The following is a 20,448-nucleotide window of genomic DNA, read 5'->3' as shown; positions in this document are numbered from 1 at the left end:
CGAAACAGGGCGCATGGAAAATGTGGGGCCCGCTTTGCTAACAATGATTCAGTTAATAAACATGGTAAACAGAATCTGGCTTTGATCATTCCCTGATACTCTCATTAGGGGGAGTGGCCTCCGTCAATTACATGAAACTCGGTAGCGATTATTTACCCCAAAGATCCTAAGAATGGAGCATATACAAATCAGCTTGGGTTGAATGTCCAAGACCTGCTTACTTAAAACTTTCACCGTCCTCCCAGCCTTGTATCTCTATCCGGTGTTATTTCCTCCGTGAGTTAGATTCAACATCTAACTTACTACATATGTTACATTTTTCTGTTTATCGTCTGCTTCGACCTGTGGACGATGTAAGCTCCATGACGTCAGGGCTCTTTTATCTTTACTTGTTTTGCTCCCGACCAGAACCCAGGGTAAATAACAGTGCTCGGTATAACAACAATGCCCCGATATTTGTTTAGTGAATGAATATGGAAAGATAAGGGAGTCCTTCAAGAGAACAGACAAAATGATGAAGGCGTTCAAAAGGAACGATGATTACTTTAGGCTGGAAAATCAAGGAAACATAGAATTTCATTGTGCCATGGAACACAGATTGCCAGTGTAGTCTAAATGCACAGACAGGAATTGACGGCTCGCCAGGCAGAGAGAGTCCCTACATTGTTTCGGAAAGGTCAGTGAGTCTCCACGAACTGAAAGCGAAAGGGTCAGAGGTAAGTAATGTGGAGAGGAAGTTTTGTCTAAATTTCCAACTGATTCAAAGTGAAGTTTGCAGTCTCCCCTGAGACGGGTTGTTACTTGGGGTTTGCATCACTCCAGTGGGGTTGCGTAACCCCAGATGGGCCCTAGTGGGAGTGGACTGGGCATCACACAGACAGAACACTCGCACAGGCATGCTCACAGCCTGGCGAGATTTTTCTCCGACTGTCTCAAGAGATCCAGGAGGAGGGCATTTGGGGTGGAGAGAACAGTGTGAGCCAAAGCACTTGGGAAAGAAAACACAGGGCTCATCCTGGGAAGACACAGGGCCAAGGGTGATTCCAGACAAAGGGAGGGGCGGAGATGCTGGTGGGGGAGAGGTGGAGGTTCCACTGTAGACTCCTGGAGTGCAGCCAGCAACAGAGAGTCACCGGACATTCGCGGTCAGGCAATACACTCCAGGCTGCATTTACGAAGATCGATGCCTCAGCAGCAGGTAGGATTCACTGCAGCAAGAAGAGGCGGAGGTCAAGTTAGGAGACTGGTGCAATTTCCAGGTGAGAGATAGTAAAAGCCAAAAGGCTTGGGAAGAGGGAGACAGGAGAACAGGCTGCCAGGGAGGTAGGGGGGTCAAAGAAGAGCGGGGGAGAAGTCACAGATGGCTCTAGGTGGAGCCACAGTTGAAGCCCACTGCTGCGTGTGTCTCCTGTGCTGACATTCTCCCAGGTCCTAAGGTGTGGGGGCTCGGCCAGGAGGCGTGCTCGACTCCACAGTGGCTGGCTGGTGGCCTGCCACTGTAGTTTAGCGGGTCACTAGGTGAAGGGGAAGGGAAGGGCAGGAACTACAAATTTCAGTGGTCGGTGGACAGTGTGGCTGCCCCAGTACACCTCCTGCCGACACTGACATGCAGAGGGGGGTCACTCTGGGGTGCCGGGTCTTTGGGTCCAAACGGGTGGAGCAGCCCTCCCTCTAGGAGGTGGGGGTTCAATAAGCAGCATCTGGCCCACCCCTGCCCCCCACCCCCACCCCCCAGACACAGCCAAGAAACAAGGTTCAGGCAGCAAGAGCCCAGGCCCAGGAGAGATCTGTCGTAGAAATCTTGGTGAGAGCCAGGCCTGCCCCCTGGGCAGGCTCAGGGTAAGGTTACCAAACCGACTACAGGGCGTGCTGGCTGGTGGGGAAAGGCCTCCAGACACACAGTCAGGCTTGGCTGGGGAACGGTGGGGCTGAGACGCCTCTGTCTTAATGGCTACACTGGGGGAGGCCAGGAAGCCCCCTTTACACCAGTCTTTCCTTCCCCACTTCCCAGCAAAGCTGTAGAAAGACGCTCAGCTGCGGAATGAGCAGTGCTTATTTAACCTCTGTCTTTTTCTGTCGGGTTGGGAAGAAAGGGGGTACTTCTGAGTACACGGCACTCAGACGACTCTAAGACAGCCAGCCCCGCCAAGCAAAACAAGCTTGTTTCTCTGCCACCTCTTCCCCTTGACACGCCTCCTGAAGAAGATGGGCACTAGCAGTGGCAACAGGGAGTTGGTTGAGCACCCAGCTGCCCAAGGGCCAGCTGCCCCCAGGCAAAGCCCTCCACGTGGTTGGCCTCTCCTTTCTCATCACGTCTCTGCCAGAGGGTGCTGCCCACCGGAGCCCTCAGGGGGTGTGAATGTGGCAGAGTCGTGGGGGTGGGCCTTGGAAGGCACTGACTCCAGCAGCCCTGCCACCATCCTCTGACTGAGAAACTCCTCGCCTGTTCTCAGGGACGTCCTCTACACACTGCCATCTAGAGCAAGGACAGCCAAGCTTGCCCAGGGCACCCAGAACTCTCCCCACCTGTCTCCTTCCCTTTCTTTACTCTCTGAAACTGCTCTCAGCAATTGCTTCTGCCTCTCCTCATAGGTCACAGGTCATTCCCCAACCTGGGAAATCATTCATGACTGGAAGCTGGTAACTCATGCAAGTGGCTTTGGTCTCAGTTATGATTTCAGTCTGAGGCCACTCCGCCTCTCCCCCAACTTCTTGAGGAAGTGCCTTTGGAGATGAGCCTCCCCAGCCCTCCCCAAGTGCAGCCCAGCAGGGGAAAACGCTGCTCTGGGGACTAGGAAGAAATGAGGCCCCCAGGACATCGTTCCTTGGAGGTTCTGAGATGTCACGAGGTGGGTATAGTGACTGACCCAGCGGGCAATTCATTGCTCATCTCATCAGAAATAAATGCATCTGTCTGATCTCTGGGTGGGTATGTCCTTGGGAACTTCAGAGAAGCCAGTGAGTCAAGAGGCCAGATAGGGGAACTGGGCACTGAGTCAGGTATCACATCATCTTTGACATCATCTCACTGAATCCTCAGGCTTACCCTGAGGTGTACGGATTTTGTCCTTGTTTCTCAGCAGAAGAAGCCAGGGCTCACAGGTATTATGAATCCCACCTAATGCCCTCACCCGTGTGGCTCAGTTGGTTGGGGGTCTTCCTGCAAAGCAGAAGGTCACAGATTCAATTCCTGGTTGGGGAACATTCCTGAGTTGCAGGTTCAGTCCCCATTTGGGGTGCATATGGGACAGGCAGCCAATTAATGTCTCTCGCTCACATCAATGTTTCTTTCCCTCTGCTCCTCCCTTCCCCACTCTCTCTAAAAAGAAAAAAAGGAGGTAATTAAGTCAAAATCAAGTCATTAGGGTGGGCCTGAATCCAATAAGACTGGTGCCCTTATAAGAAGGGGAAATGAGGACCCACACACACAGAAAGAAGTCCACGCAAGGACAGAGAGAAGGCCACCCCCAGGAAACCAAGGAAAGAGGCTTCAGCAGAATGAGAGAAAACAGATTCCTGTTGTTTAAACCACTCAGTCTACGGTCCTTCATCACCGAAGTGAGAGCAAACTAAGACAAGTCTCCCTTTTCTGAGTGTTCACGTTTTCTGGATCCTGGGCCGGTCGGTCACACTGAATTAGCTTTCAGCTGGGGTCCCCTCCAGGTCGCTGGCAGAGGCAGAGGACTGCTGGTGTCCACCGAGCCCCTTACTAATGCCATGCTTTGTCTGCACAACTATCTGTCCATTGTAGTTATTACAGTCACAGCTGCCTCTGCCTCCCCTCAAAGCAGGGCCGGAAGGAGTACAGGAGGGTGGGTGTCCCGTGGGCAGACACTGACCCCCCGCCCCACTGTAGGTACTGAGTGGGGGGCCAGGCCTTTCTCCCCGCGGCCTGATTTGAGCAGCTGCCTTTTTCCTGTAGTAAATCACAGGGAAGAGCAAGATGCTTCTCTCCTGGCCGCTCCCCGTTCCCGCCATGCCAGTCAGTCACCCGGTGACTGCGGCCGACCTTCCAAAGTGATAGCTACCTCCCCTAAGATGCAGCATCGTGGGTGAGAAAACCCAGACTGGAGGTGGATGAAAACCAGTCTCTGAACTTTTTGAGCATTTAATTTGAATACATCCTGTCACAAGTGAAGATGAGTTAACACTCACACAGAAAATGGGGGTGGGCGTGGGGGTGGGGAAGGGGACGAAAGCCCCTTTGAATTACAAGGGGTGGAGGAGGACCAAAGGGGGTTTACAAAAATGAGCCTAAGTGCAGAGGCAGAGGGCGGAAATAGATGCATGGAGAAGAAAAAGTAAATTTCACACGCAGAGGTGTGTGTATACTCATATGTCTGTATGTATACATATACACACATTTGCTTATGTGCCATGCACACACTCACACACACACACTTCATCTCTGCAGGGCCAGCCCTTGGGGAATGTCACGAGGGGCAAGGACCTATTCCAGGGCTACCCTGCAGGGAAGGCTTAATCCCCCCTCTGACATTTTCCTTGATTCTTCCATCAGTTGGAAAGAAGGCACAAAAACAGGAGGCTCATAAGTAAGATCCCCCTCAAAAGTCTGTATTTTTAGCATTCTTCAGTTATGTACCCTTCAAACTTGAGGACTTCTAAATGGAAATCCTCATAATTTCTAGAAAACTATTTCTGTGTTTTTCCTAACCCAAAGACTCTGAAGTCATAGAGTCTTTCCCCTAAACCAACAACAACTACCCCAGAAGAAGTCAGCTCTGGAATTGCATCTGCGGGCATATGTGTAAAATATTTAACAGCATGCTTTGTTTATACTATTTTGATTCACTTGTATAAAACAGAAGAAGGAAAAACCTCGGCCTGACCTTATATTCTGGAAGAGAATATATTCTGAGCACACTTCATTACAAGCATGAAAAATATCCCTTCTGAGAAGGGAAAAATACATGTGGTGTTTATGCCTCAGGCCAGGAAGTATACCCTTTATCTTGTGTTCTGCCCAGAACAGTCATCTAGACACATCCGCGCATTTCAGTGCGACCGCCTATGTGTGTCTCAGTTCAGCGGAAGCAGTTTGGTCAGAGGTTCCTGCACAGAACAGGAGAGGGTTAAAACTGCCTGTTTGGCACAGGGCTGGAAAGTACCTGGAGCTCTTGGACTGTGCGTGGAGCTAAGGAGGCCGAGGGCCTGGGGTAGGCTAGTCAGAGGCTGAGGATGCAGATGGGTCTCTCCAGAGAAGCAAGCCACAGCCCTGGGTATCCCAGCAGCAAACAAAACCACACCAAAGGAGCAGGAAATGGTAGCCAGAGAAGCCTGCAGCAGTGATGGTATGGTGGAGCAGGTAAAATCCACCCAGTTGTTTGAAACAATGTAAGGAGCACAGATAAAACAGAGAGGCTGGGGGTGCAGGGAGGTGCAGGCTGGAGAGGCAGAAGGGCTCATGAAATTTTTTTTCTGAGCACTGTCATGATAATGAATAAATGAACAGTACTCTATTCCCAGTTTTCTGTGCATGGCTCACGTTTGAGGACTGGAGGGCTGCAGAAATTTTTTTTCAAGATCCAAGAACAGATCTTACCGTGTTACTAGGCAGATAATATGAACAGGGTTTATAACGTGAAGTTGCTGCAATAGCCCTGATTACTTAATTCTGCTAGGGAAAATGAGAGAAACTAAGTACAGAAATAAGTAGCTTGCTATAGACTGAATGTCTGTGCCCCCTCAGAATTTCTATGTTGAAATCCTAACCCTCAATGTTACGGTAGCAAGTCGGGCCTTTCGGGGGTGATTAGGTCATGAGCGTGGGGCCCTTGCGACTGGGATGACAGCCTGTACAAGAAGACGCAGAAGGGAGTTTGCTTCTCTCTCTGCTCTGTAACACGTGGTGATGCAATCAAAACCAGCCGGCTGCAAACCAGGAAGTGAGCTCTCACCAAACATGGATCTGTCAGCACCTATTGCTCTTGGACACAACCCCCAGCCTCCAGAACTGTAAGAAATAAACGTCTGTTGTTTAGCTATGCTGTCTGTGGTATTTTTGTTATAGCAACCCGGGGGGGGACAAAGACAGCTTGCCTAGTCGTGGAACTGGAGGCTACCATTATCAGGGAAAATTATCAGGGAAAATTTTCACAGAACGCCGGTGAGAAAGCAGGCGCCGCACAGGAAAGAGTAGGAAAGGAGTGAGCGAGAGGCAGTAAGGGGTGGAGAAGCCCAGAAGAGGGAAGGAATGCCTTTTCCACTGAAGTGGTCACAGGTTTCACCCACACAGTGAGACTGGTGCTTGGGAAAATGGGGGCTGGTGTGGAGGCACACCCGAGGGGACTGGGAGGAGGGCCCGTGGAGCAGCCCAGGAGCGTGGCAAGCAGCAGAAAGAGTGGAGAGCTTTTCATATCATGTGGGCTGGTGGGCAAACAACTGGGCAAACTGCGGGGTTAAGATCTGGGCCAACGGAGCAGCCCGGTCTGACGACACCAGAACCCACCTGTGTTTCCAGAAGTCCTTGGGGTTTTGTCAATTGCACTTCCACGGACAAAACAATGTGCAAATCAGAAATGCTGCCTCGCAGACACCTCCTAGCTCTTTAAAAAGGATTCTCTGAGAAAGAAATTAAGATTTGTTGAATAACGTTCCCAGTAATTAGGTGTCAGTGCCATGTCCACTGGAAAGACGTGGACGTGAAGGTCAGACCGCATCCCGAGTCCCACAGCTGCTAAACGGCGGAGTGAGCACTGAAAACCATTTCTGACCAGCTCCGAGGCCTGTGTCCATCTTCACTGCACCAAATGGAACCCACGCTGGAGAGGACACAGCTCAGACTCAGGGTGGAAACCAAAAGGGCCCCCGGAAAAGGGGCCTTGGATGCCTAGAAAGCAGACCTTGTGACCTTGTCACTTGGTGGGGAGGTTCCAGACTGTGACCTAAAGGCTGTGGGACACTGAGAATTAGGCTTGGGGAGGGGGGGGGAAATATAACAGATTAAACACGGAGTTGGCTGGGCGTTGATGAGTTAACCCTTAATAAATGGGATAAATAGTGGGATGTAATTAGGCTCTGCTTAAAGAGGACCCTAGGTATTTCCCTCCATGAATAAACCCTCTGAATCATTGCGCTAATTCCAACAGAAAAGGGAGAGAGAGACTACCATTCTTATCAGAAAAAAAAAACAGAACACATTGCACAGTATTTCTTTTGTATGTTGATTCCAGACAACCCGAACTTTTTTTAAAGACAAAAGCTGGATTAGACAGAAGATGAAATGCTGTGGAGGAGAATGTCCACTATCATGGGAGTCACATGGTGCCGCCGGGCGACTGAGGCAGACGTACGGCTGGGGTCACCTGTGCAGGGGGCGCTGTCCTTCTGCCTGAGTCCTCTCACAGTGGGGGCCCCTGAGAAGCTGCAGGTAGAAGGTGGGTTCCCTTGGTTCCTCCTCACCTCTGCTCCCCCCCGTTGTTCCTTCTAACGCTGGTAATCCGAGAGTATTCTATCCAACGGAGAGGCTGTTGGTACCCTGACTTCAGAAAAGCATTCCGGCCCTGGCTGGTGTAGCTCAGTGGATTGAGCACAGGCCCACGAACCAGAGGATCGTGGTTCAATTCCCAGTCAGGGCACATGCCTGGGTTGCAGGCCAGTTCCCTGCAGGCCAGTTCCCAGCAGGGGACGCATGAAAGGCAACCATACATTGAGGTGTCTCTCCCTCTCTCCTTCCCCTCTAAAGATAAATAAATAAATAAAATTTTTTTTAAAAAAAAAAAAGAAAGAAAAGCATTCCTTCAGCCCTGGCTGGTGTAGCTCAGTGGATTGAGTGCGGGCTAGGAACCAAAGGGTCGTCAGTTTGATTCCCAGTCAGGGCACATGCCTGGGTTGCAGGCCAGGTTTCTAGTGGGGGCCACAAGAGAGGCAACCACACATGGACGTTTCTCTTCCTCTCTTTCTCCTCTCTCTAAAAATAAATAAATAAAGTATTTTTAAAAAAGAAAAGCTTTACTTTAGCCAAAGGGAACTGATCAATCTCATGCAGTGTCAAAGACCTTCTGGTTTTCACTAAAGTAGGTAAAAATGGATATTTAGGAATGTCAAAGACCTTCTGGTTTTCACTAAAGTAGGTAAAAATGGATATTTAGGAATGTTGTTCTTGGTCCCTTCCTTCTGTCTACCCGAAAAGTCAGAACTAAGAACTTGAGGGTCGCTAAGGGACTACAGGGTTTCTAAAGCCACTGTTGGCTGAACAGTACCTGCTGCTCATTCGGGCAAAGCTCAAGCGGACATCCCAACGCCTCTCTTTGCACTGCCGACCCCCTGGTCAAGCTGGGATGCAGTTATGGAGGATCAGAACGTGCCACGCCGACATACAGATTATTTTGAATGAAAGGTAATTGGAAAGCGGGAGCATGAGAAGACCTCTCCACCATCCTTCCCATCTGCCTGAAAACAGGCCACAAATTCCCCGTGTGTGGGTGTCTCCTCCTCTTCTACCAGGAAGAGAACAGCCCTTATCACCAGAGACTGCTGGTGAAATGGGACCAAGATAAGTCTGTACAAATCAGCCTTACAGAATAACCCTTATCTACCATGAGGTTCCCCCATTTATTTCTTATTCGCCTCCCCATAATTTATCAGCCCTAGAACCCCAAAGCCCCTTCTTTTGTCTAGCAGTTTTTTGACAATTTACTGCCCTTTGTTAAAATGCCATATAAGATGGAGTCTAATTACTTCTTTGGGATTTTTTCAACATTTACAAATTTTTAATTTACTTTTTAGAGAGAGGGGAAGGGAGAGAGGAAGAGAGGGAGAGAAACACCAATGTGTGGTTGCCTCTAGTGCGCCTCCCACTGGGGACCTGGCCCAGCAGCCCAGGCATGCGCCCTGACTAGGAATTTAACCAGTGATCCCTTGGTTCCCAGGCCAGTGCTCAACCCACTGAGCCACACCAGGCAGGGCTACTTCTTTCGATTCTTATTTCTTTTTTGCGAAGTCTCTGTGTGTATGTTAAAAAAACATAAATTAATATGTTTTTTTCTGTTAACCTGTCAGTTTAAATTGCACGTTTTAGGTACATACCTAAGAGGGTAAAGATTTTTTCCTTCCTTATAGTTATGATAAGAATTAACCAACCATTCTGCACAAAGACCTCCATGAGGCCAAGATTTGGAGAGGAAGGACAGCTGAAACATCTGAAAGGCAGGACACAGGCTCCTCACGCTTATCAGGCAGGGAGGACCGTGTGCAGGGCCAGGCAGCAGCGGGTAACGATGGCCTGGGGGTGCGGCAGCGCACAGGTGGCACCACCGGGGGTTTCTATAAAATTGTTTTACTGCTTCATCACCGAAGAAATCATATCCCAGAGCCCCAGACTCTCTTTGAAAGTCTTAATTTTGGGTTGTTTTATTGCTTTCAATAAAACTTTCAAATATACATAAAGAAATGTGATTGAATGTTTACTTCTTAGCGAGAATTTTTATCTAACTAATTTCACAAGTCCAAAAATCTTTTCTGATCTCATATTCCAACATTTGGTTTGGAAGCTATGTTTATTGCTGTATCCTTGGAAAGATATTTGGTTGTCCTGAAAAAAAAATAATGGCTCCATTATTTTTCCTAGCTTTCGAGGTGGTGACATTAAGGTATAGAACAATTGACCTGCTGAACATGACAATGCAAGGTGTAGGGCTGGGCCCACGCAGAGGTCCTCGCACATGTAGGGCAGCTTGCTGTCCGTGGCACGGATTTCCTGCAGAGCCCTTGCACCGTGTTGTATCCCATGCAGCTTCGGACCGATTACTCATCATTTTTAGCGGGCAAACCAGGCTGTGTTGGGGAAGAGTGAAGCTAACAAATGAAAGGAAAAGACAGAAGACACAGGGACAGACTGAATATCAGAGGTGGGACGCAAGTGAAAAAAGAAAAGAGTAAGGACCTTAAGAAAAGTCAAGGACAGCATGCGAGTAGATGAAATGCATTCCATTCACAACGGACTTTTCCTTTCATTTCCGTAGTCCCATAGCACGGTTCAGTCCCTGTCTTGACGGAGTCCCCCTAACGTTTTGTTTGTTCTTCCCTGGCGATCGTTATGCCCACCATACCGTGACAACTGCACCCTGACCAGGCCTCCTGAGTTACAAAGTCTTCGAAGGCGCAGTCAACGTTTCAGACAAATTTCTTTCCTCCATCTAATTTACTGTATTTGCTGGATAAATAGGAACATACTCACAGGTAGACTGATTAAAAAACAACAACAAAAACTGAGCTCATTTTTATTGTCCACTTGGAAGAGTGTTTTCAAAACTTGATTTTGTAAAGCTGAAGAAATTGTGTGGGACATTATCACTTGACTAAACAGATAAAAGCCGCCAAATTTGCTTTCCATGAGCAGTGGGACAGAAAGAGAAAAGAGCTTGAGATCATGTGTTGTGTTGTGGCATTTTAGTGCACTTGACTTTGGGGAGGGAGGGGCTGCTGACCGCACTGGCTTGGGGTTGATAGAGAGCTCTCCTGCTTGGGTTCCACAGTATTGGGGACAGACCAGACCCACCACACTGTCCTGCCTAAACTCCTCCTTTGCAGATGAAGGAACTCAGGCCCAGGGAGATTGTCTTGTTCAAGGTCACTGAGCTAGATGGTGGCGTAGCCAAGATTAAATGGTTTTCAAAGTAGTGAATGAAGCAATATATTCAGCTTTTCTGCAGAGATCCTAGGTGAGAAACCTAGCATTTTCAATCATTCTATGGTACAGTTAGTTACACGCATAGAAAATAAACGGAGGCTATTGAAAAGACTTGCAACACAAGGAGGACTGAAAAAACTTTCAGGCCACGTTTTTTGAGGTTGTTTGGTGATGTTCAGTCTAAATGCTGCAGATTCTCCATTGCGTTGAGTCCGGACTTGATGGCCAGAGGTGGGCAGGGAAGGACACTCATTCCTCAACCCAACGACACTCATTGCTTGAGAACACACAGCGGGCACAGACTTCTCTGGTTTGAGGAGCAGGAGACAGCCTCCCAGTGTTTTTGAGGATTCCCATTCCCACCATCTGATCTAAGAAGTATAGCCAACAATCCACCCAAAATGCAAAAGGGATCACTGGTGTTCCAGTTGAGAGTTACGAGCCAGCCACCCTCTCCGCTCAGGAAAGAAGAATCCACAGGCCCTTTCTTTACCGTTGCCACCTAGATTAATTCATTAATGATTTTTCAGGCAAATCTTATTCAGGCACTTGGGGACGGGCAGTGACTCAGAGGCTGGCATCAAAACCAGAATAGAAGCCATAGTTCTCCCTGGGGATAGTTCTCTCTGGGCTTTAAATTCCCAGATCACACAACTGCCTAATTGGAAAGAAATGTTCTTAAAGAAGGACCTAGGTTTTGCCAGGCCTGACAGTGTTTAATAAGGTCGGTGTAAGGACTGCCTGATGAAAAAGAAGTTGGTTTGACATGTCACAGTGAATTTTCAAAGTATTTTCACCTGGAGGTTTACTGCTGAATATAAATAAAATTTCTCCCCCTGGGCAATCCCATCTTCTGTAGATATACTTTAATTAAATTAACTTTGAAATGACATTCAAACCATGCCTTCCTTCCAAATGCCTTCCCCCCCCCCTCGCAAGATCTACTTATTGACAAGCTGTTTCACTTAGTTCCTGTGTAAGATGATTAAGCGCCCCACTCCCAGCTCACACACTAATTGAGACAAGTTTAATCTTCTCCGTGGTCGGCAGCGAGCAGTCCGAACGGTGCAGTCATTTAACTGTGTCCCAAAAGGCCCCCACAAAATACCTTCCCCATTTTTTCTAAGGTGTTTACAAAGGATCCGGATAAATACACAATTCAAATCTCATTCATTGAAACTCACACAAGCGACGGCGAATTCCTGAGTTGAGGACAGAGGCTTTTAAAATAATTAGTCTCTTTCAAAAACCGGGCATTCGCATTCGTAATTAAAGCGGCTCTTGACTTGCATCCGTTCAGTCCGAATCTGCGGCCCCCCTCCCGGGTGCCGGGAGCGCAGGCGCGGGCACGCACACGTGGACACACAATCCCTCAACACGCGCCCGCCCACACCCCCTTCTGTGTGAATCGCCTGCGGGATTCGCGGGTTTCGCCACCACGGGTTACTGAAAGCAAGTAACCCGGAAAGCAAGGTGCGGAAAGCAAGTCTTGTTCCGTGGGCATTTTCCTTCCCGCGGATTTGACTTATTATTTACGGGCCGCGTGAGCACTGGGCCGGGGCCGGGGGAGAGACCCCTGCGCCGGGGAGACAAAGGCTAAAGGAGCGGGGCCAGTACGGCCCAGGGACATCTCCCCAGCTCCGGCGACAAGTGCGAAATTGGCCAGGATCTGCCTGCGACTGAGAGGTTCTTGAAAGAGACGTTCTGCCCAAGCTCTTGTACAGGCGTAGGCGTTCGTTGGGCAGGGAGAGGCCCCGGCCCCTGGGCCTGGCAGGGGACGGATTCCTGGGCTTCCCAGGAAAGCGCACGAGCCCTGGACGGTCGGGGCACAGGGAACTCCTTGGAAACGCGCGCTCCCGGTGTACCCGAGAGAGCGAGGCTTTAGACACAGCTTCATTGCTACGTCAGTCCAGGAGGAACCGACCGAGGCCCCCTTTACCCTCCGGAGGGAGTACAAACCCCACCCCACCGGAGGGGCCAAGCAATGAGCCTTTGACTGCGGACCTCACACCCGCAGTGCCGGGCGCCCGAGGTTCCGCCACCCGGAGGCCTCGGCGGAAACGCAGTTGTGGCCCCTTCCAGGGCTGGGACTAAAGTGAGCAACGCGCCTGGGGCGCAAAATTTAACGGGCACCAAAAAGTCAGTTGTCAAAATAAATATCTTAATGCAATGGTTTTCAAGCAATTAATATAATTGCCAAAAATATGACCAAAAGATTAAACTCTAAGTAGACACAGGTTCAATGCAGTGCCCCGCCGAGCCATTTTGTCGTCCTGGGTTAAAGGAAGATTCCCCGGGCCAGGGAATCGGGAGATTCCCCGCGCAGTGGGAGACAAAGGCGAGCTGCAGGCCTCGGAAGAAGAGGTCCTAAGAGGGCACGGTAGGGGTGTGGAGGGGTCGCCCTGGGGGCCGGAGGTGGGAGATCAGCACCGCTTCTCAGCAGGGAACAAAGGCGAGGCGGAAGGCCAGTGGGGGCAGGAGGGACTCCAAGGGTTACGCAGCTTTCGATGCCTGGGTGGGGCTTTGGCGGGGACCTGGAGTGCAAGCCTCGATCCCGCAGCCACCGAGGCCGGGAGAGAGCCCTGCAATTCTCTCGCTCGCTGGTTATTTCTCACTAACGAGACTTGGCAAGATGTCGGGCGAATAATTTTTGGCCTCTGTCGTGTCCCCATCGCGACGCGCACAAACCCCCTGCCAAAATCAGCTTCTGGGAAATTAAATGCATAAGTAAAACTTGGGACGGGGAAAAAATGCCACACAACCTGGAAAGAGGGATGCAGAGCTCAGAATCGGCCCCAGAGTTTACTAAATCCTTGACGCGTAAATTTCACAGGGTCTAGCTTCCCACCCTATGTGGACCCTCATTATCATTTGCTAAGAAGACAATTCGCACATGTTTAAGACGGGGTGGGGACTTTTCCAAAAGGCAAACACGTTGGTTTTGGGGTTTGTTTCCTTTCCCCCCACCCCAGGGTTAAACAAACATCTTTAGGAAGCCTGGGCGGGAGTGGCACCCCTGCCTTCCTCCAGAGGAACTACAACGCACGCCGGCAATGAATGCCTCCCTCTGGGTCGTAAAGCAAGAGACCCGACACCTCGCCCCCATTACTGGACTTCGGGGCTGGAGGGCTTTCTTTTTCATCTGCTAAGCTGGGGCTTGCCCACGTCCTTTGGGAAGCTATAAAGCTGATTTAATGGCTTACGATGAAAATCGATCACCCTAATGCCTAAGCTAACGTCAGAGAAATCGCAACTGAAAAAAACGACTAGCCGGACCGAAGGCACCCCGTAAGCCTGGGAAGAGGAGGTCCTAGACTCTGCCGGGCGGGTAGCGGTGATACAGCCCCCCAACCCCCGCTTCGGTACCCGGGAGGCCAGCGAGGATGTTAAGGGGGCGGGGGAGCACGGAGGTAAAAGGGAACCGACTCCTAGCCTCCGTTAGGCCGTCTTCTCGGCCAGCTAATTTCTGTAAGCCCCACGCCGCAGCCGGGATGCAGTGGTTGCTCTGAGAGTAGGGTTGGGTAGATCGCGCGCCGCCGAGGCTCCGACTCGCGGCTGTCAGCTAGAAGTGCTCGTCGCTCCATTCACAAAGTCCAGGCGAGCAGCTAGCCTGCGGGTCGCAGGCCTCCTCCCTCTTCCTCTGGGTCCCGGTTTTATGAATGGGCCTGGAGACAGGCGCTCAGCTCCCTGTTTACTCCGCTCTTTGTGACGTCGCGTCCCCGTGACTGGGCGAGAGCTGCCGGCCCTCCATTCACGCGCAAGGGAGGAGGTGCGGGAGAGGCTGGCTGGGCGGAGGGAGCAGGGACGGGGCGGGGAGCCAGAGCAGGGGCGGCCAGGCTCGAGGCCGCGAATGGAAAGAGGCGGGGCTTCGCCAGGTAGTACAGAATCTGCCCCCTCCCGGGGGAGAGCAGAGGAGCGTTAATAAATCTCTAAGGCGAGGAGGAAACTCTGGGCCAGTGCGCCGAGCTCCGGCTGCTCGTGGAGAGCCGCGACCTAGCGACAGCGCCGGCCTCAGCGGCGGCTGGAGCGCCACAGCGGACAAAATACAAAGAGACCACAACAGAAGGGAGCCCCTGGCTCTCTCGTAAACAACTGTTCCTTCCACCGTCGCCTCCCCCTCGCACAGCGCGCCGTGCTGCTTGGTGCCCGAGGCCACTCGGACTTCTCTGTGACCGCGAGACTGACGAAGGAAGGATATTGGGGACAAGAGGGTCGCCTTTGGGAGTCCCCGAGTGCCAAGTTTGCGGCCACTTGCCCTCCCTTAGACCTCGCCGGGCCCTTTCTATAGCCCAGCTGTCCCGGCCGTTCTTCGCCTGCTCTGGTGCCCTGCAGCCGTTGTTCCCGGCGACCATGGTGACCGTGGAGGAGCTGCGGGAGATGGACTGCAGCGTGCTCAAAAGGTTGATGAACCGGGACGAGAACGGCGGCGGCGCCCTGGGGCTGGTGAGCGGCGGCAAATGCCTGCTGCTGGACTGCAGACCGTTCCTGGCGCACAGCGCCGGCTACATACGAGGCTCGGTCAACGTGCGCTGCAACACCATCGTGCGTCGGCGGGCCAAAGGTTCCGTGAGCCTGGAACAGATCCTGCCCGCCGAGGAAGAGGTGCGCGCCCGTCTGCGCTCTGGCCTCTACTCGGCGGTCGTCGTCTACGACGAGCGCAGCCCGCGCGCTGAGAGCCTCCGCGAGGACAGCACGGTGTCGCTGGTAGTGCAGGCTCTGCGCCGCAACGCCGAGCGCACCGACATCTGCCTGCTCAAAGGTAAAGGCGAGCGCAGGGACGCGAGCTGGAAGGGAGGTGTAGCGGCGCTTGGCGGACTGCGTGTCTCGGTGGCTAGGGGAAGAAGTCCCCGGAGGGACTCGCGGTGGCGGGGATCCCTTCGCACTACTTTGTGCGTGCTCCTGTGCTCGGGTTTGCAAGGGCTTAGTGCGTTTGTGTTGCTGTGAGAGCTCCTGAAGTCCTCAGGGCGGCGAGGGCGCGTTTTCTCCGTCACCTGCAATGTGCACCCTCCTGGCTGTTCTGCATTTGTTTACTCTCACTAACGGTCTGGCCTCGCTGGCGAAACGCCTCTTCCCACCTTCAAGTCGGGGGAAGCTCCCAGTGTCACTATGCGGGTGGGGACAGGTTAGTCCTGTTGGTTTGGCCTGCCGGGGCCCTGCAGTGAGGATGAACCCGAGAACCCGAGAGGTGGGGAAGGGGGCGAAGGTCAGAGAGCGCTGTTTGCATCGGAAACCAGCTTACAGAAACGCACCAGGAAGATCGGGTTTCGGACGTTGCGCGGAGCGGTCTGCTGCTCCGCCCTTGCTGCCCAACTCCGAGATCCTCCTGGAACGTGGCCAACTGCCCGGTGCCGGGCTAGACCCAGGCTTTCGGCGCTGGAAGAGGGAAGTGTGAGTATTTAGGGAAAGCAAGGCAAGATAGTGCCTTCGAAACATTCAGGCAGCAGAGAAGTATGACCTTTTGTTCAGGCTCTATTCTCGACGATCGAATGGCGGTGCGTGTTTCATTTAAAGACGACCCTGCTCTCTCTTCCTCTCTGGGGAAGAGAGCTCTTGTCAAATCTGGAAGTAAGAAACCGACCAAGGACCGTGTTCTGTCCACATAACTGGAGGAACGGTGCGCTGGTCGGCACCTGCGGGTCCGGCCCGGCCGCGGTGCTGGGCAGCCCTCGCGTGGGGGGCGCCTTAGGACGCGTGGGGGTGAGGGCGTCCCTGACCGCGCCGAGCCCTTGCTTCCCTCCACCACATTCCGTGCATTCTTTCTCTGGTATCCAGTCCTCGCCTCCGAAGCCAGAGGCGTTTCAGACCTTCAAAGAGCCGCTCGGTTCCCCCCTGCCGGCGCCCCTCGCCCCCTTTCCTTTCCTCTCGGGACCTGCTCACCCCAGAGGAAGGGCGATGGTGGAGGAGGAGGGCGGAAACCTCTCCCCCTGCCCCGCCTCTTCCTAAGGCACCACAGAAGGGCTCAGTGGCGACGGGCCCGGCTGGCCCTGGCGAACAGCGGGGCGCTTTGTTCTCCGCAGTTGTTTCCTGGCCGTTTGACCTGTCAGCTGCTGGGGAAACGCTGCTGTTGACCTGTGGTTGAACTACTAAGGCGATTTTGCTGATTTTTCTTTCTCTGCGAGGTTGCCTTTTGCACCTCCGGTGGAGCCCAAATTCAGCCCCCCTCCCCTCAAAGCGCTTTAAGAGAAAGTGCCAGGAAAGGGCCAGTACCGAAAGGACCGCGCCCGGCGGCAGGCGCACATCCCCGCGTGCTCCCGCGTCCAGGTACTGGTTAGATCGCCCTTGTAGGGTATATGCAGTTGAGCTCGCCTGGCCGCCCTTGCCTGGCCCTGGCGGGAACAATAACAGAAACTGCTCTGAGACGAAAGTCCCTTGGAGTGGCCGAGTATGGCCAGGTGGTTCTGCGTGCCACCCTGCCCTGGGGTCCGTCCTGATTTAGAGCCCCCGCGCACCCCTCTCCGCGGGCTTCTGAACCTAGGACCCCTCTCCAGGCAGGGCAGACCCACGTGGAGTAGGCTTGTTTTGGTTTTCTTCTTGGAAGAAATCCCGGGGTGGGGGAAGCCCCTAGAGCGCCAGTCGGGGACCTTGGCCCTTGGGCTTTCTGGCGCGTAGACACTTAGGCCCCGCTCTCGGGGAGGGTGGCGCATCTTTAAGGTCCCGGTCTGGCCGCACCTCCCTGGTTCTCCGAATCCCATCCGGAGAGCCCGGAGCCAATCGATTCTTAGAGTCGCCCCGCGGACCAGCCGCTCTGCACGAGGCAGATGCTAATATAAAGTCTGAGTAAGACAGGAGCCTCTGAGTAAAATGCCAGTCCCCTGGCGGCTGGCGAGGTGCCTGGCCAACGCAAAAGCAGTGTCTCTTCTAAGGGCCGTTGCCTCCCCAGGCCTGCACTGCCTCCTTTGGTCGGACCTGGTGCGGGCAGGGAAGACGACCCTTATGCACCTCGAAGTCGACAGACATCCGGTCCTTCCTGTGAGATGCAGGGTGTCTGGGCCTGGGTCTCAAGTTGAGCTTGTCTCCTCAGGAACAGGCCGCGGGAGAAGCCAGTAGAGGTTCAGCCGGTCTTCATAAGCAAAGGGAACCTGCCTTTGGCAGCCACTACCTGAAATTCTTGGAGGTGGCACTGCCGGCTTGTTCTGTAATGTTTGGTAGAGTATCTTTGAGGTGGTTAACTGGGTCATACTCTCTTTAACTGGGCTTATTTTTATGTATGTGCTAAGCTGAGTCTGTCTTAACACAGTTCCTCTTCCTTCTCATTGCCTCCTACTGGAAAAGGCGTTTGGAAGTGAGGGCAGGGAGGTGGATACTCTCTGCTTCCACCCCCATTGGGAAGGCTCCCTCCAGGGGGTGAAACCAATGAAAGCCTCCTGTATCCCCAGCTGAAGGGAGCCGAGTGGAGGAGGCAATGTGGGTTGTGGGGGAGGCTGGAGAACCACAAGGAAACTTTGGAAAATACCCTTAGATTATCTTCAGTAAAATGCCTGGATTGATTAGAGGTTGCGTGATTTGATTCCTGCCTGACTTGTTCATTTGATTTTGTAGCTAATGGGCCTTCCGTGTCTCATTTCATGGGTGGTGGGGGTGGCCAGACACTGAACCAGTCCACCAGGTGTTGGTGTCCCCGTGCTGGAGGGGGCCGGGAAAAACGCAGGGCATTTTCAGAAGTTATATCACCCTTCCTGGCCAACGGCTATCCAGTTCTACCAATTGATTACATGGTAGAGTTTAATTTTTCTATTTCTGTCTCTTTGAAGAGCAGTTGGTTGGCTACTTGATCCAGGTAGTTAACACAGTAATACGTGATTCCACAGGCAAGAATTCATAGGTAAGAGTAAATTTTACCTAATATCAGCAAAATGCTGCTCACTTTTTGCATTTTGTAATATTAGCCAAGTTCTGCCAAAAGCTGTAACCCCAAATCACTAAATTATTTGGCCTTTTTGCTAGTAAAATTCTGACTTGGGTAAACTTTCTTTTAAAGCTAATTTTGTTTAAAATTCCGTGAGGCGTTTTTCAGGACAGGTTAGAAGTTTCAGCTTTTCAGATTTAGTTAGAGTATGCTGCTCCTTTCGAATCCGTTTTCTCCTTCATGCTCGGATTCGGGTTACAGGTGCCGCTCCCCCCACCCTCTTCACTAAAGAAAGATTAAAAGAGAATTTTTTTATTCAAACAGAAGTCATTCTTTATCTCCCGTATTCCCCAAATAAATCAGTCTGTTATACAGAAGATTTTAGGTATAAAAACAGTATTTTTTTAATGTCTAGAATTAATCTCAGCTCATGACTTGTCTGGTTTCAAGTTCTGATTTCAAAGCTCTGTTGGAGCGGTTTTGAGAAATTGGCGGGGGGGGGTGGTGGAACCAGGCACCCCATCTCTTCTCTCCACGTTGGCACTCATGGACCCTCTGGCCCCAGGCCTGACCACAGAGACTCTGGCACCCTGCTTCCTGTAGGAAACAGCTACTAAGACCAATAACCAATGATACTGGGGCAGGGGTGCGAGGGGGCTGAGCCAGCAGCCCTGGTCATTCTGGTGCCTGGCTCCTGCCTTGTCTCTCTGTCTCCATTTGTCCGGCCCATCCCGGGTCCCCCAGGAGGTCGGTGTCATCCAACAGTGCCATAGCTGGGAGGGAACGCTGAGGCTGCACACTGCCTGTACCCAAAGGGACTGGCTTTTCTCCATACAAACACGGCAGCATGCCTGTGACAGCTAAGGATTGTTAGAATTTCAAAAAGTGGTAGGCCCTAAAGACAATTTCTACCCCCTGGTGTAGTTCCCTACTGAATTGTGATGATTGAAACAGACTTACTGCTTTTTGCATCATTTGAACTGTGTGCTTCCAATGTAAAGCTAAAGATGGTGTCCCTGTAAATGGAAAGGGAAATCTCGACCCTTCTCAGGCCCATCCCAGATCCCTGGCGCTTGTCCTTGATGGATGTACGAGAGGGGGCAGCACCCATCCAGGTGGGCCTCCCAGAGCCTGAGGGAGGAAGAGAGGGTGGCCTTTTTTAAGGAGCCAGACATTTCTTGGAAAAATCAGAACATCCGAAACCAGATAGCCAGTTTCCTTACTTGGGAACCAGTTGCCGCCTACGGAAGAGGAAGTTGGACAGGAAGAAGCATTCTCTCTGGAGCAGAAGCCAGTTGCTGACCAAAGCAGATAGTGTAGGCCTGGCTCGGAGGGACTCCCGAGGTGCGGAGTCCACCTCAGTGAAACTAAAACACTTCCCAGAGTTACACGGGCACTTACGAAGCCAACACCCACCACCGCAAGGGAAGTTCTCAAAGCCAAGTGACCTTCCAATGACCCCGGATTTTCTTGCTGGGCAACCTCAGCCTTGTATTTGTATGAATGTGATGGCTTGGGAAGCAAGGCCATGAGCCCAGACTGATCCGGCGATGTTCCTAGTGGTCTGAGGGCGAAGCAGCCTCCCTGTTGAGACTGAAGACCCTGGCCTCCATTGGTGATAGCCCGCCCCATCACAAACCCCATTAAGGGTCCTGTTAATGGTAATGGGGCGGCCCTGCATCGGCCCCTCCTTTCTGAAGGACTGCACAGCCCTATGGTCCCAGCTCTGCAGGGACTGTGGATGGAAGGCCAGTCGGGGGCTTCTTGGTCAGTAAACTCTGAAAAGTGCCCTGCAGAGTGCGTGTGCAGGAGACACACGGGAGAGCGTGGAGTTATCCTGGAGACGTAGTTATTCCTCAAGGAAGTTGGGTGAAAAATTACACCCCCCACCCTCTCCAGTTTTAAAATTAAGGTGAGAAAATGAGAACTCGACCACTACAAAGCACATTAT

General features: G+C 52.1%; 1 protein-coding gene and 1 long non-coding RNA gene across 3 annotated transcripts in view; one reads left to right on the top strand and one right to left on the bottom strand.

The window, feature by feature from the left end:
• Window positions 1–445: 445 nt before the first annotated feature.
• LOC118992999 (uncharacterized) lies at window positions 446–3,149 on the bottom strand. Its single transcript, XR_005067759.1, has 2 exons — window positions 3,047–3,149; window positions 446–1,208 (listed from the first exon to the last, which is right to left on the bottom strand). It is a non-coding gene; the product is annotated as an uncharacterized LOC118992999 (long non-coding RNA).
• An 11,436-nt stretch (window positions 3,150–14,585) lies between these two features.
• DUSP4 (dual specificity phosphatase 4) overlaps window positions 14,586–20,448 on the top strand; it is a 37,237-nt gene continuing 31,374 nt past the window's right edge. For both annotated transcript variants that reach the window (XR_005067779.1, XM_037055296.1), the window contains exon 1: window positions 14,586–15,410. Coding sequence is in view for 1 of the 2 variants with exons in the window: in XM_037055296.1 (XP_036911191.1) it covers window positions 15,002–15,410 (409 nt within the window). In the remaining variant the exon portion in view is untranslated. The remainder of the gene's footprint in view (window positions 15,411–20,448) is intronic.

The sequence above is a fragment of the Sturnira hondurensis genome, unplaced genomic scaffold (assembly GCF_014824575.4).
Source record: "Sturnira hondurensis isolate 20B ecotype Veracruz unplaced genomic scaffold, ASM1482457v3 Scaffold0008640, whole genome shotgun sequence".
Lineage (NCBI taxonomy): Eukaryota > Metazoa > Chordata > Mammalia > Chiroptera > Phyllostomidae > Sturnira > Sturnira hondurensis.
This window is presented reverse-complemented; position numbering and strand designations above follow the sequence as displayed.